Raw genomic sequence first — 14,816 nt, forward strand, 5'->3', positions numbered from 1 at the left:
CTGACTTGGCCAAATTACAGCTTCTGAGACACTGTACAGATTGTGACCAATAATGGAACTGAAGTTCTGAAATAAGTTTCTGAAACTGAATTAAGTTTGAGCTCACTAAGTATTTCCAACCTAAGGAAGATTTTTCTAGAGTGCGATTTTAAATTGTGTGCTAGTTTTAGCTAGCAGTGAACACTGTGTCAGTGGCTGGGGAAAAGGGAAGGCCTGTGTCCTGACAGGGAAGCTAGGAAATAATTCAGTATTGCAAGGGCTGATGTTTTGTATTACAGGATTTGTTTGTATAAACTGAAACTCTTGGTTTGCTGCTGTCTTTTAAGACTATAGAGGAATGCTTGCTTATTCAGACTGGCAACCTAAAGCATGTTACTGGCACAGGCTTTCTGGCAGCTGCAGGGAACATTTGCATTACTTCTCCTAGCGGTCATCCAGACCCTTAGTGATTGAATAATAATGCTGTCTTGACCTGCCTTTTCAGACCTTGAATTTTTTGAAGAAATCTGGCCCTTCAGTAAGTGAAGCCATTCACGATAGCTACAGTAGGTGTCTTGCCGCTGGCTTGCTGTCTCCAAGACTAGTGGATGTCCAGCCCTCCAGTTTGAGTCAGGTGAGTGCATATGAGGGAACCAAGGGGAAAATACATCCATTTTATCTGGTAGGGCTCTAGGAGCTCCAAGACATTATAATCTGATTTTTGTGTTACGTACAAGTTGCCTTGAAATGTGGGTGTTACCTTAGTTAGCCAACTAGTATTCTTGGTTACGAACCGCTAGTAACTTAGTACTGGTATTCTCATACCCAGATGACTGAGTTTGCCTGAGAACAGCCCCCATACACCTGTCTTTAGAGACCCGTCTATTAATTCTGGGTGACACAAAAGCAGAAGGAAGTATGAAGCCAAAGTTGGTCAAGTGCAACGTGGAGAATCTTTCTCTTAGTATAACTTTTGAATGTGTTTATAAAACCCCAAACTAACAAAAAGTAAAATTTTATGAAGGGTCATTTCACTGTGAATGAGTATCAAAACAGCAGCTGAAGAAAGCTACTGCTTAATCTTGCAAGTCTATGCATACATGTGCATAGACATCCTTGGGATGGATTCCTACTCGAGGATCACCACTACATGGTTATACTGTGTTTCAACTGCCTAAAATTTAAACATATTAAAATTTAAATGTTTCACTTATGTCATTTTTAGAAAGTTATAACTTAATGTTTCAGGTGCCAGAACCACTTCATGTCTTCATAGTGTGGAAAGCTGCTTGACCTTTGCTTGACTGTTTCCACACATACATTTCCTGGTTGTATTTGTTCGGTCCCCTTCATGCTTTCCTGATAGCAAACTTACTACACAATACGTGTAAAGGGTATTAGCAGAGGATGTTACTGAGAAGAGTAAGTTGCATCTCAGTGTATTAAGGCTGCGATGCAGAGGCATGCAAAAAGATTAGAATTAGCATAAATAGGAATGTCAGGAAAACTGCGATGTGTTCCTCAGGTCAAGAAGCAGTCCTGCTTGTGGCTGGAATTAAGCAAAAGAATGTGGCATTATTAACACGTGTACTAATAGACTTTGTGATATCTGAATGGGTGTAGGGGTGGAAATGCTCTTGATGGTTCAGGTACTGAAAGTGTATAAGATTCTCATTTTATGTGTTCTGTTATGTTTAGGAGGAGCAGTTACAAGCGGTATTGTCAGCTGCTGTCCACACAGGTTCTTTAGAGCTTCTGACTGGATGCATTAAACACTGGACATCTGAAGGTAATCCTTCCCACATTGCCTTTATGATAGATTTTTTTTTTTTTTCCTGAGATTGTGGCTTAATTTCTGGTTTGTTTTCTTTTTTTTCAGAGCAGCCAAATTCTGCTGCTAATTTACGGTTTGTTCTTGAGTGGACGTGGAACAAAGTGATCTATGCAAAACACGAATTTGACCAAATTGGTGAGTACCAGTGTAGTCACTGTGCACACAGGAAGTCATTGTTTCTCCTTGAGCTTCTTCAGTCAATGTAATGGTTTGACATTTCTTCTTCTTGAAAAGGTGTTCCGCTGTTTGATGGCTCTTGCAACTTCATTGACCCGCAGACATTGCAATCTCTTCAGCACTGCCAGTTGCTTCTGAGCAACCTTAGCACAATCTTAAACTGTTTCCTAAGAGAAGCACAGGAGCTTACAGAAAAAGGTTTGTAAGAGCCTTACAAAATCTTCTGGTATGTTTTACTACAATTTGAAATTAGGCTTGGGTTGTAATTGTGGAAACATGAGCTTTTATTGCTTTTGATGATTGGAAGACTGTCCAAGTCAGCTGGCAGGAGAGCCTTAAATCTGAGAAGTGTGGACTACCTCTTAATATACATTAATGTCAGGGAAATAGTTTGTTGTGGTCTTCAGGTAAGGGGGTATGGGAGGCTGCATTCAGTAAGAAGCTTTGTAAGCGGCAGGCTTGAATTTACAGCAGTTGAACGTGGTAATGCTGAAAATCTTCCCCTTAATTCCTAGATACCAATTGATAATTGCATGCAAATTACTAAAATTCGTGATGGAAGCATAAATGAGTAACTTGCAATGTAGGTTACTTGAGTTTCTATTGCTTTGTATGTGGAAAAATAAAATACCACTTTGCTATTGTAAAAATCTCTGATACGTGAAAACCAGGTGCCTCATTCAGGAATGTATTTAATAGTTCAGGCTTTTTAGTAACGTTATTTTTTATTTTTATTTTTAGTGAATCTGTTGTTTCGTAGTTGTTGCTTTTTGCTTTGGTGGTTGTTGTGGGGTTTTCTTCAAACACAATTGTGAAACAGTGAAAAATGCCAAAACATTTTTATACTTTCTATTGGTCTGATGAAGGGACTTTTGTCAGAATGAAAGGAATTCCATAGCAAAAATTATGTCATGCCTTTTTTTCAGGTTGTGCAGACCTGAGAAATAAGCAGGTGGTAACCAGCCTCATTTCTTTGTATGCACAAGTGGTCATCTGGTTTTGTCGATCCAGTCTCCTCCCAGAGGGTTTAGGTAAGTATCAAGTGCAGTAATGTGTGTAACAAGGAGAGTGTGCACTAAGTAATTCTGTCATTGCCTTCTTAGCAGTGCTTGTGTAAATGTTTCACTAATCCCAAATTGTGCTGGTTCAGGGTCAGTGTATGCTGAAGTTTTGTGGGTGAAACGGAGGTTTTACTCAGTTTTCAAATTCATAGTGTAGAATAATGCAAGCAGTTTTTTCCTGGATGTTTTTATGTGAGAGCAGTAAGCCTCTGACTTGAAGGAGCTGCTTGTGTCCACAGCTTAAAATGCCTGGGGTTTTAATCCAATTACTATTAAACAGCAAATCCTGAAATGTATTTTATACTGTAAAAACATGACTTGAAGAAAATGTTTGGTTTTGGTTTTTTGATATACTGAACTAGAGTTTATACTTCATATTCTGAATTCCACGTGCACTGTAAGCCTGAAAGGCACTGGAGACAAGAAGGAACTGAGTCTTGTGCCTTACATCTCTTAGCAAAGATAGAAGCAGGATGGGCTTCTTTCAGAGTTGGAAGCTTCCATGTGTTTCTTGATTTTTAGCTTGTATCATTCTGTCTTTTAAGTCAAAAATTTTAGTTTAAAAATGTGATACTATTTCTTTAACTTGCTTTTTCTTTATTGCCTGTAGATGATGATATGCATTTGTCTAGACCTTTCTACAACTATCCTTTGATTCAGAGGTACTATACTGGCCATCGACAGAAACTTGAACGTTTATCAGGGTAAGGCTTACGGGAAATCTCTAGTACACTTCCACTGCAAATTCAGAAGTGGAAGTGAATGGCTTTCTGTAGCAACAGCTTTATTTGCTAAGCTCAGTGCATTGGCCAGCAATGCTCTAGACATGAGTGATGTTTGTGTTCTGTTGGTCACAGAGGTTACTTTCTTTTGTTAAATGTTTATGTATAGGTGTGCTTAGTACCATTTGTTGGTATTGTCTGTTCTTGTAGCGTACTTAGTGCATCAGCTCATCTGTACTTGTTACTGCTGAAAAGGGCCACGTGTTTAGGATCAGTCACCTCCAGTTCAGCAAAGTGCAGCTTTTGCAGAGCAGTTAGACACAGAAGAAAGCGCAGTTCTGTTTTTGGTTTTAAATAAATAAGATGTTTTCTGTTGTTGACTAGTAATAGAAGGTAATAATTGTTCTGGCCTAAGCCTCCTACTCACACGGACATTTGTGTAATTTAGTGAGATAGTGTCAGTTATGTGTAGCTGGCCCACCTAGCACTCTACTGGCTGTTGGATAAAGTTCACTTCCACATGTAAAGTCTCTTTTGTGAACTGGCTTACTAGGCCGTAGGTGATATCCTTTGGATTAGGTCATAGGAGATTCCTCTTCGGAAATTGTACTGAAAACTGACTAAGGACTCGAAGCTTAGTCCACGGTGTAGTGAACAAGATGCTGCAAGATGAGTTAAGATGGAAGCTGCAGGGTGTTAGGTATTGGAAGTTCATCTCACTTGGCTTGTCAGGTAACTTACAGTCTTGTGTGTTTCTTACAAGCATACAAGCTGTGGTGTGCTGTTGCTGCTTTTTATCATCAGGAAATGACAGGGTAAGTCCCAGTCAGCAGAAGACTGGGATGGACTTTTGAAGAACGTTCAGCCATCCATAATTGCAGCGGTGTGTGTAGAGAAACATAAAAGATGCTGTTAAGATGCTGCTAAAATTTCATGTTTGCTCAGCTTTGTGACAGTCACCTTAATTTCAGTAACCAAGGTGAGATGCTGAGAACCAAATCTGAAACTTCCTTTATGTTGTCTCCCACCTCTGTGTTGGAACACTCTATTTAAGGCATTGGATTTGGCATAGGGAACAGTCCTGGTACTTTAGTACTGGTATGTTTCCTCTGTTAGACAGGATGAGCGTGGTTATTTCTGGCACTTTAAAAACTTAGTTTTCCTTGGGTAATACAAGTAACGCAACAAAAAAGAAAACTTGAAAACTAAAAGGTCATCACAACTTTTCCCTTAATAAGAGAGCTTTTAGGATTACTGCTTTGTACTCCTTTAATAACTCAATATGATCTAACAAATGTTTTTCATCTGAGTTGGAAATGTCTTTCATGTGCCCTTCAAACCATATTCAGGCCTCTGTATGTTTGTTACTTCCTTGACTTACGGGAGCTTTTGCTTTGTGTTGACTGAAGGAAATTCTTACACCTAGTGGCTGGAGCCTAGGTCCAAATCCTTGCTACCTTTTGTTGCAGGGGAAAATGGGATTCTGACTGCTTGATGATTGATGGAATGGTTTCCCAGTTAGGAGACCAAGTCGAGAAGCTGTGGAGGAGAGATGAAGGAGGAACTGGGAAATACCCACCGGCTAGTTTACACGTAGGTGTTACGTTCACTGAAAACAGCAGCACCAACGAACCCCCACCCAAAAGCCAGTGATTTCTGAAAGACAGGAGCTTTCTAACAACTTGTAACTCCCTTTCAGGCCCTCCTGGATCTCTATTTGTTAGAAAGCATTGAAGAGAGCTACAAACATGCAATTGTATCCTTTCTAGTAATTCTCATTGCACCTTCAGTATATGCACATTAGTATCTTTTCTGCTGTGGGAAAGCAGGCTTTCTAAGAAATGTTAAAGACAAAACCCTCCCTTAGTTTTTCTCAAAATAGAGCCCAGTTTTTGGTTTCTATCTCGGGCAAATGGCTTGTTACTGGAATGGTTCACAAAACTGCTGCTTCAGAGTAAGTTTCCCTACCAGTGGTTTACCAGTACCTGAATTTTGCCCAGAACAGCCCTTTTCCAGGCTGAGCTGGCAACTGAAGTTTTAAATATCTGAAATGATTCTTTTGGAATACCTTGCAGAAATCCAAGGGTGTTCCTTTTGGGCTGTTCATTTAGAATGTAACCTTGTGGTTACAACCAGAGTATCTTCAGGTAATAATGGCTTAAATTGCCAAGACTAAACCATTTGTACTTTCTGCTTCCCACCACTTCGGAGTTATTCTTTTCTTTTTTTTTTTGTTTGTTCATTTGTTTTTTAGTTTGTTTTTTTTTCCCCCTAAATGCAGTGTGTTGGGTCTTACAATTTCATTTGCCTTAATTAGATACTTGATGTCAGACAATTTACTTGCTGCTAGACATCATGCATTCCTTTCCGAATAAAACGGAGACTTCAATTGACTCCTTCCCAACGGCCTTTGGTATCCCTTGGGGTCTTGTGAAGCTTATTCAAGGTTACTGGCTTCTAGATCATAATGATTATGAAGTAAGTATGGTACACATTTGATACTAAAACATTAGAAGTAATTTTGTAATACTGCTGCAACATCTTCAGTAAATTGTGATTTGAAATTGTTTTAACTACATTGTCAGGAAATAAATTCACACAAAGAAGACATCAGGTTTCATAATGCTTGATGATGGTATTTGAATTTTCAAAGCCATTGTTTAGGTCATTCTCAGCAGATCAGTTGAGCACTTTCTCAAGAACAATGGTTTAGGTACTCTAGATGGGAGCACTGTGATTCTAGCGGCAAGGTTTGAGGCATAAGGATGCAGAAGTGACTTTTCAACCTAATTCTTGTCCTTTCCGATGCTTAAGGCTGTCCTTTATGATGTTATAAAATCTGTTAGTCTGACAGAACAATATGTTATTTAGTAACGTGTTTATAAGGAGTGCTGTTTGTATACAGATGGGTGATTAACCTAGACAAGTGTGAATTACTCCTCTTACAGCACTCGCTTTGTTCTGTGTGACTAAATGATTTTGTCAGGAACTTTTGAATATCTTTGTTACACGTGTGGCTGTATGTATCGTAATAAACCTGATCTCTACCGTCTACAGAATTCCCTGGCCCTGCTCTTTCATCCAGCTACGATCAAAACTGTGTCCTGGCAACATAGGAGGATTATTCAAGCCCTCATGAGCCAAGGAGAGCACAGACGAGCCCTCAGATACTTACAGATGATGAAGCCATCGATGTCAAGCAGTAGTGAAGTTCGGCTTTTCCTCACCGTGTTGTTGTCCAATAGGTAAAAGAACCTGTCCCTCCATTCTGGCACTCCAGTATTGTGACAGGTGCAGAACAAAGGGCACAAATCACCAACCCCTACATTTCCTTAAAGCTTTGAATACAGTAGTTTGGGCCATTTTGGGGTTATGCTATTAGTATTCCATTGCATTTCAGCCAAATGAATTACTGGTATTCCTTTGTATCTCAACCAAATGAACTGCAGGTGCATGGTGGAGGCCTGGGCTCTGTTGCACCAACACACGACTAAGTTAAATACGGAAGAGCTGTTAAAGCACATGTATGAGCTCTGCCAGGAGATGGGACTAATGGAAGACTTGCTGAAGCTGCCTTTCACCGACTCTGAACAGGTAAGTGTGGACAAGAAAAAAATCTGAATTGGAAAGAGAAGAGGCAGAAGCACAGTAGATTTTTCCAATGTGTTCTTTCCCACAGGAGTGTCTGGAGAAGTTTCTGCAGACCCGTGCTGGTGATCAGAATCACGAATTTCTTCTAGTCCACCGTCTGCAGCGTTCCAATTATATTCCAGCACTGCAGTTGAATCAGTCAATGAAGGTTAATCTTCTGGTAAGTGTAATATTTGTGTTGGATTTGCAAATATATGTTAGGAGTTACTCACTGGTTGTGTTTTTTTTACTTAGTAAAAATCCTGCTTTGTTTTGTAAACCATTTTTTGAAATATTAGGAATAAGTTTCTTCACCTTAAGTTACATCTGAACATGAAATTCGAACAGAGTATTTCTCCAAAGGTGCTCTGTGAATATCTGTGTTAAATAATGCACACCGTTGTTGCCTTTGCTTAAATAAGTTTGTTTGCATCTGTGGACTAAACATCCCTATCTTTTCTATCAGTCAGCTGTATCACTCAGTTGCTCAGGTGTGTGTTCTGTATGGTTTAGCTAATTGCAAGATTGTTATGCCACTCCTTTCTGTGGAATAAAGGGTATGTTGTATGTCACCACAGTTCTGTGCAATATGTCCTCTCTTGTGTCTTGCACGCGACTTCATTTTTCTAGCTGAGGCCAGTCTGGATGTCTGTCCACAGGTAAAATCGGTGTGGGATTTTTTTGTTTTCACATTCCATATCTCTCATTTCACCACTTTCTTGACAGAAATTCTCAGCTAACTTTTATTTGTCAAAACAGCCAATTTCAGTTTTGTGAACATCTGTTATGAATCTGTGATACATCTGCTGTTCTCTGAAATCAGGTTTTCCAGTGAATCCCAGTTACAGGGTAGTCTTGGAAGCTTTAGGTTCCCCAACTGAAGTTTTTCATCCAGGTAGAATGTGTTGCATTGTAGGGAAAGCCCGCTGTTTTGTAAGCTGTTTGAAAATTACAGGTTATACAAGTGTATCTGAAAAAGGTTCCGTGGAGCGCCAGAATGCCAGAATTGTTTTAACTTAGAATTGTCATCTCTCTTGTGATTTACTCCTCCTTCCTCTTTGCAACCAACACCAGATGAAATAGGTGTGTGCTGCTGGGTAAGAATTTGATGCTCTTCTGTGCAGTGGATGTATTTTATCCTATCTGTAGAGAAAGTTTATACAGGGATGGGTGCGCTTATGGTGAGGTGCAGTGAACTTGTAATCAGTTAATGTTCTGCTTTATGCTTTTCATTCATCAGGGTGATCGTGATCCTCGCTTGAGAGAGAGAGCAGTTGCCAGAAATTCTATATTAGAACAGTATGGCAAGATCCTTCCTAGAGTTCAAAGGAAGCTGGCTTTAGAGAGAGCCAAGCCTTACCACTTGCCTTCCTCAGTCTTAAGAGAAGGTAATTTTTAGGGGGCAGATATACTGGACAAGTAACCAGCGCTTTGATTCCACAAGGGTGATCTTCTTTCTCTCTTGCATTCCAGTTGCAAGACCAAAGCCATTATCAACAGTAGCAAAACAAGCTAATGCAGGACCTGTGCATACAAGAGCAACTTTCATCAGTAACGTGTTGTCCAAAATTGGAGAAGTGTGGGTAGGAAATGAGCAGAAAACCAGTTTTTTACAGTATGATAGGTAAGCAGCCTTTTAATAACATTTCATCTTGAGCTGTGTATTTGGAAAGGGAGAGAAATCCATGTCAATTACGTTAGTGTTTTGGAGGGAAGGTGACCTGAAGAAAGCTTTGTCTGGGTTTTTTGCACATGCAGTATATAGCATTTCAGAATTGGTACCATCATCAGTTACATTTTCCTTTCAGTTCTAGCCCTAGAGCTACAGAACCACCAGCACATCCTCTCCCTGCTGCAGAGTTGCCCGATGCATTTGTTGGGACACCAGTTACAAAATTCTCACAGAAACGTTCCAGGTATAGTAGATCTACAGAATGGGTGTTTCAAGAAAGGGCTCCTATTTGTAAATACATACATGTGTGTGTGTGTGTGTGTGTGTGTGTACACGTGTGCGTATGCATGCGTGTGTATTCTGTCTGTCTTTGCAAAGTCTTCTGTTTGCATTGGGTTTTGTATCTGCTAAAGAAAAGGTCAGCTGAGGGGAACACACTGAGAAGTAGAGAATTCGAAGTGGTCCCAGCATTGACAGGTAGAGGAATTTCCTTCTGACGCATGCGTTACGTCACTTGTTCAACTTAAAGTTGGGTTATTCTTGCCTCAGAGGCGGAGATTTAGGACATTAAGCACAAACGGTAAAGAAGTGATTTCTCGTTCAGTGTTTTTGTTAGGTATCATCTCAGATTTCTTGAACACAATTTTGTCATGCATTGTTTATGTTCCTGTTTGAAATTGTGCCTCTTAACAGATTGCTGGATTCGGTGGTTCGTCCTGTTCCTTCGTGTTCTGCAGAGCAGGGTGGTGGCTGGCAGTCATCATGCAGAGATTCTACTTCACTCATGGCATCCAGCCCAGTGAATTCAAATCCGCAATGTTCCGCCTTACAGAAGAAGTTTTTAAGAGCATCAGAGCTGAATCTGCTAGAGACTCCTCTGGTAGTTAAGGTTTGTGTTCTAAAAGACCAGTAACAACCAACCACAACAAAAGCCTGTAAACGGTCTTCGAAATGAACCCCCCAAAGTACTAACGCAAACACTGTTGGATTCAAAGTGTGGAATCTTTTCAGCATGCATGTATGTGGTTATTGTACATACAGAACTTTCAGAGCAGTATGTTGGGAACAGGCTTGAATGGGGAAGGCTTTAGTTCTGAGTTAGTTGCAGTGTGCAGGAGGTTTGTGAAATCCACTTGCTTTCATTGCATGGATCCAAGTTAAAATTGGACTTTTCAGTATACTTAGATCCTTAAAGGTGCAGTATCTGGCTTAACCATCTCATTTAAGTGCTCAATAGTTCTCTATAGTTTGATATACAAGCAAGATGCATATGCTTCAGTTTCCTAATCCAGTTCAGGGAGTGACAGCTGAGTGACGTAGGTTAAGTGATGTTAGTCTGTGTGAAATATAGTGATGGCTTTTTTGCAGTAATTTTACCCATTAGTTGTTTGGGTTAAACTGTGTTCCCATTCACAGCCATCACAATGTTACAATAAAAGAAATACCATTTGACCTGTCATCTTGGTGCCGATTTTTTTTGTCTTTGCCTGCTTGAGCAAAGCAGTTGTGATCTCTCAGAGTTCTATTTTCTTCTTCTTATATATTGTCCGTGTCATGAAGCTAGTTTCATTATGCTTCTTTTAATCCCCTGTAAAACCTTTACTGAGCTAAGCTAAGAAGACCTGAATGCTTCTAAATGAAGAGGCGGAGGTATTTTTACAGCTGTGTCATTTAATTTAGTCTTGTGCACAGATTGATTAGTAACTGTCAAAAATCAGCTGTTGCTTTGCTGATTGCCATTGCACACTGCAGTGTGTTCAGTCACTCTATCTGGGCTGAAGTTTAAGTTATTGTATGTTTTGCGGATAGCTTTGTAGAAATTGTAAAAATCACTGGGGTGGGAGAGAAGATGCCAGACAACAGAATGCCATATCCCTGTTCTTCAGGAATTTGAAAAATAACATTTTATGCTGGCATTTAAAAGTAAAAAAAAAAAAAAAAAAGTGGAAAGCCAAATGAATCGTAAAAAGCCTGTGTTTTTATCAGCAAGGGTTTTGTACCTTTGGAAAAGGGCAGTGCAGGAACACAAGTTTGTGTTCTCTGCTGCTGCCAACTCAGGTTGTAATTTTAAACGTAAACAGTAATTTAAGTAAAATTGATTTGACAAGTGCAGTCCTCTGTTTTGAAATTGAACTGAGTTTAAATGTTTCTGTTTCTTTTCATAGAGAGCTAAAGATTTGGCCATGTCTGCTTCTGGTTTTCCTGGGTTTACTCCTCAATCTATCCTCAGAGCCAGCCTTCGCACCACACCCTTAGCAACTCCCTCTGCATCTCCGGGACGATCAGTTACTCCTCCTCTGCGAGCTAAGGAACCTAGAATATCCTTCAGGGAAGAGGGCTCGAGTGCAAAATGGACTGTTGGGGTAAGCTGGGCTGTAGTTAGTGATTTTTGCAATTAAAGGCTTTCTAGACTGTGATTTGCTTTAGCTGCTCTTGAAGCTTGCCAAAACTCCTTAGATTGAGAATTGAAATTGCAGATCAGAGCTTGAATTTGATCAGAAAAGGTTGTGTTAGACCATCTGTAGCATCACATGCCTGCAGGAACACACTGATATTAAATGTCAGTGACCTTGGTGGTTTTTATGCAAGACCTGTGAGGAGCTCTATTTTTTCTAGTTTCCCGCTCTACCTTTTCACGTGGTGGTACAGCAGGAAGGTGAGGAGCAGACTGAGCCAGTTGTTTGGGTTTGTCAAGCTTCAGGAATTAAACATCTTGGAAAGCATCAGAATTCATGAGCTGTGTTTACTTTCAGTCTCTCTTTTTGTCAGGGTGAGTTTACTTCAACTGTGATAAGAATAGACTCTTGATGAAGAGAGCTGTACTGTTGGCTGTTCCCTAGCCTTAAAATTCTCAGATTTGCCTCTCGCCTTGCACCATGGACAGCATTTGTAGTGTTGTCCTTCTGAAAGCCATCAACTTCTTACTACTCCTTTTGTTCTGCCCGTTGGATGCACTGATCCAGCTCATCATGCCATTAGTGAAGGAACTTACCAAAATCGGGGCTGAGCAGGGGCATGTCACTAGTATGAGCTTTCCATACGTATAATAAGTAATTGTTCTCGTTCTTTTATACTTCTTTTTGCCTGTTACTCAGTTGTAATAAGAGGCTTTCTTATATATGAAGTTCTTACTACTAATGCAGTGTGACCAGGTTAGTTTATTTCTAACGTGCTATCAGAATAGGGATTACTAAAATGTTGTAGTGATGCATGCAAGCTGAAAAGGTGAGCAGACAAAAGAGAAATTATGAGTTATGATTTTACTATACAAAGGTTCCTCTTCTTGAAAACATAATAGTGAACCCATTGAACAGGCTTGATATGGCAGCAGAAGGAAGTACTTAAAAGACCCACTTCATCTTAATTCTCCAAGGTTGTGGAAGGCAGTCAAAAGTGTAATTATTTTATACACTGTGCTTTAAAAGCTAAATTAGTGTTAGAATGGGATTAAATTTTTTAGCTCCTTGCTTAAGGTGCCACTTTTAAAACTTACAAGTATTGGTATATGCTTGGGTGGTGGTTTTTTTTTTTAATTGCTTTGACATATTTATTGATTTATTATTTATTTTTAAGGTAACTGCAGAAGATAAAATGCTGTCTGAACCTTCATCTGAGCATCATCGTGGAGTGGTGGAGGATGCTTGGTCTGAAAGTAGAGTTAAAACAACTCTCTTTGCTCTGAGCAATCCTGAGAAAGATCATGCTGTAATGGATGAGTCTTCAGAAAGCATACCTGGACATGGTTTGGAGAATATGGATGTCAGCAAAGAAAATAGTAATGTTTCTGCCAGATCAGACCAAACTACTCTGGAGTATCACGATGCAAAATCACCTGGTGATTTTGAAGATGATGTAATCTTTATAGCTGCTAAGCCAGCTAATTCTCCCATTGAAGAGACTGCTGATTTTCAAGAATCAGAGAAGGAAGAAGACAGTGAAATGGTTGAAGATAAATCTTTCCAGGTGGAAGAACCAAGCTCATCAGAGCTAAGGGAAGAAGCTGGTGCGTTTCATACTGTGATAACCTAAGTTTCTGAATTAATTCAAATGTCTTCAAAAGACTAAATTTCTGATGAATTCAACAATGAGTGCTCATAGGTATCCTAGGCACTTCCTTGTCCTGGGATATAAAATTGCCACTGTTTAGTCTTCTTTTTTTTTTTTTTTTTTTTTTTTAGCTGTCCTGGGTATTATGAATGAACTCTACTTTGGGTTGGCATCTCTTGTGCGTAGTTGTAGCTGAGAGGCAGCAGTGATTTGTGGAGAGTTTTGAGAGGGAAGCAGGCTGAAAACTTAAGCTTTTGGTTATGTTTTAGGGATATTTATGTAGGCTGCAGGGTTTTTTCAGCAAGTTGAGTGTATGGTGTGCTTTGACTAGTTAGTTTTCTTTTTACTTTTATAAACCACCTTGTTAGTGCTCAGTTAGTTTTCTTCTAGAAGTAAGTCTGTTTTCTGTGTCTGCTGCTTAATACAGCTATGCTTGCTCATTTTGCTAGCTCAAAAGCTTACGCAGCTTTTTCCAAACCTATTTCGCTTATGTTTGGAAATTCAGCTCAATTGAACTCATTCAAGGCAGTTCGGTTGCTGAGGATGTGTTCATACGAATAGTTCTGCTGGCAGATTAGAAGAGTTGTGGCTCACTGCTTTTGAGGAGTGATGAAGAGCTGGGAAGGCAAGTAGTGCAGGAAGAGGGAGATGTGGAAACACAGCTACAGTCAGTGACAGAGCTGAGTCCATTCAAGTCCTTACAAAAAAAATTTGTTATTTCTGAGATATGTCTTCAAGTGTCAGAGTTGTATGTCTGAGGTCTTGAAACAGTTTGTCTGCAAACGTAGTTGCTGGGTCTGGAGGAAGCAGACAGTAGAAACAAAGAAGAAAAGGAGGATGTTTCTAAAATTGACCCTGTTGAAATAAGAACAGGTTAGAAGGCGGTTGGGTTTTGATGACAGCAGTCAGTCATCAGAAAAAAAGAACAAGAAAAGGGCATATTTGCGTTCTTGTAGAAAAGGAGAAATGGAGTCAGGAAAGGAAAGAAGCATTGCTGGAATGGGGTAAATTATCCAAAGAGAAATGAGAAAATTTCCTGCCCAATTTTAAGAAGGAAGGATGTTTTCTGAAGTTTGTACATATTAGGTTAGTAGTACCATGTTTAATTTATAAACAGAGTATCAAGTCATTTTGTTTTCTGAACTGAAATTAGAATCATAGAATAGTTAGGGTTGGAAAGGACCTTAAGATCATCTAGCTCCAACCCCCCTGCCATGGGCAGGGACACCTCACACTAAAGCATGCCACCCAAGGCTTTGTCCAACCTGGCGTTGAACACTGCCATTATGCATCATGCTTCTTGTTTTACTGGAAAGAATTCCAGTCTTCTGTACAGTCGAAGTATGGGTAGCATTATTTTGGTAAATCACTCTCCTATGGTAAACACATAAAGGCTCACTTTACAATCATTTGTACTTTTAACAAGAATTACGTTAAGTGCAATGGAGAAGTAATCCAACTGCCCGGTTTTGTAGGATTTGTGGAGGAATCAAATGCTGAATGTCTTACCCTTCCTGACAATGGTAAATTGGTGTTTAAAGCTGCTGAGGCTGCTGCTTTTGGGACTGCAAGTGAAGGGTAAGTTCATAAAATAGATACCTTTTTGGGTTTGCACAACATGTAACTGCTGGCTTTCCAGCTTTGAAAACTATGATTTTCAGCTGCCATTGGTTCTTTCCTGTGTTCTTATAGGT

General features: G+C 39.7%; 1 protein-coding gene across 7 annotated transcripts in view; it reads left to right on the plus strand.

The window, feature by feature from the left end:
• AHCTF1 (AT-hook containing transcription factor 1) overlaps window positions 1–14,816 on the plus strand; it is a 43,895-nt gene that overhangs the window by 20,370 nt on the left and 8,709 nt on the right. For all 7 annotated transcript variants that reach the window (XM_061471106.1, XM_061471112.1, XM_061471110.1 and 4 more), the window contains 19 exons: window positions 485–613; window positions 1,678–1,768; window positions 1,859–1,948; window positions 2,048–2,188; window positions 2,917–3,021; window positions 3,662–3,755; window positions 5,243–5,366; window positions 5,473–5,529; window positions 6,105–6,251; window positions 6,831–7,018; window positions 7,223–7,367; window positions 7,453–7,584; window positions 8,644–8,791; window positions 8,877–9,027; window positions 9,218–9,319; window positions 9,769–9,964; window positions 11,241–11,438; window positions 12,649–13,078; window positions 14,598–14,700. In XM_061471106.1, coding sequence (XP_061327090.1) covers window positions 485–613; window positions 1,678–1,768; window positions 1,859–1,948; window positions 2,048–2,188; window positions 2,917–3,021; window positions 3,662–3,755; window positions 5,243–5,366; window positions 5,473–5,529; window positions 6,105–6,251; window positions 6,831–7,018; window positions 7,223–7,367; window positions 7,453–7,584; window positions 8,644–8,791; window positions 8,877–9,027; window positions 9,218–9,319; window positions 9,769–9,964; window positions 11,241–11,438; window positions 12,649–13,078; window positions 14,598–14,700 — 2,771 coding nt within the window. The remainder of the gene's footprint in view (window positions 1–484; window positions 614–1,677; window positions 1,769–1,858; window positions 1,949–2,047; window positions 2,189–2,916; window positions 3,022–3,661; window positions 3,756–5,242; window positions 5,367–5,472; window positions 5,530–6,104; window positions 6,252–6,830; window positions 7,019–7,222; window positions 7,368–7,452; window positions 7,585–8,643; window positions 8,792–8,876; window positions 9,028–9,217; window positions 9,320–9,768; window positions 9,965–11,240; window positions 11,439–12,648; window positions 13,079–14,597; window positions 14,701–14,816) is intronic.

The sequence above is a fragment of the Pezoporus flaviventris genome, unplaced genomic scaffold (genome assembly GCF_033815535.1).
Source record: "Pezoporus flaviventris isolate CSIRO_AGI_PZ_B2104156 unplaced genomic scaffold, CSIRO_AGI_Pfla_v1 ptg000066l, whole genome shotgun sequence".
Taxonomy (NCBI): domain Eukaryota; kingdom Metazoa; phylum Chordata; class Aves; order Psittaciformes; family Psittacidae; genus Pezoporus; species Pezoporus flaviventris.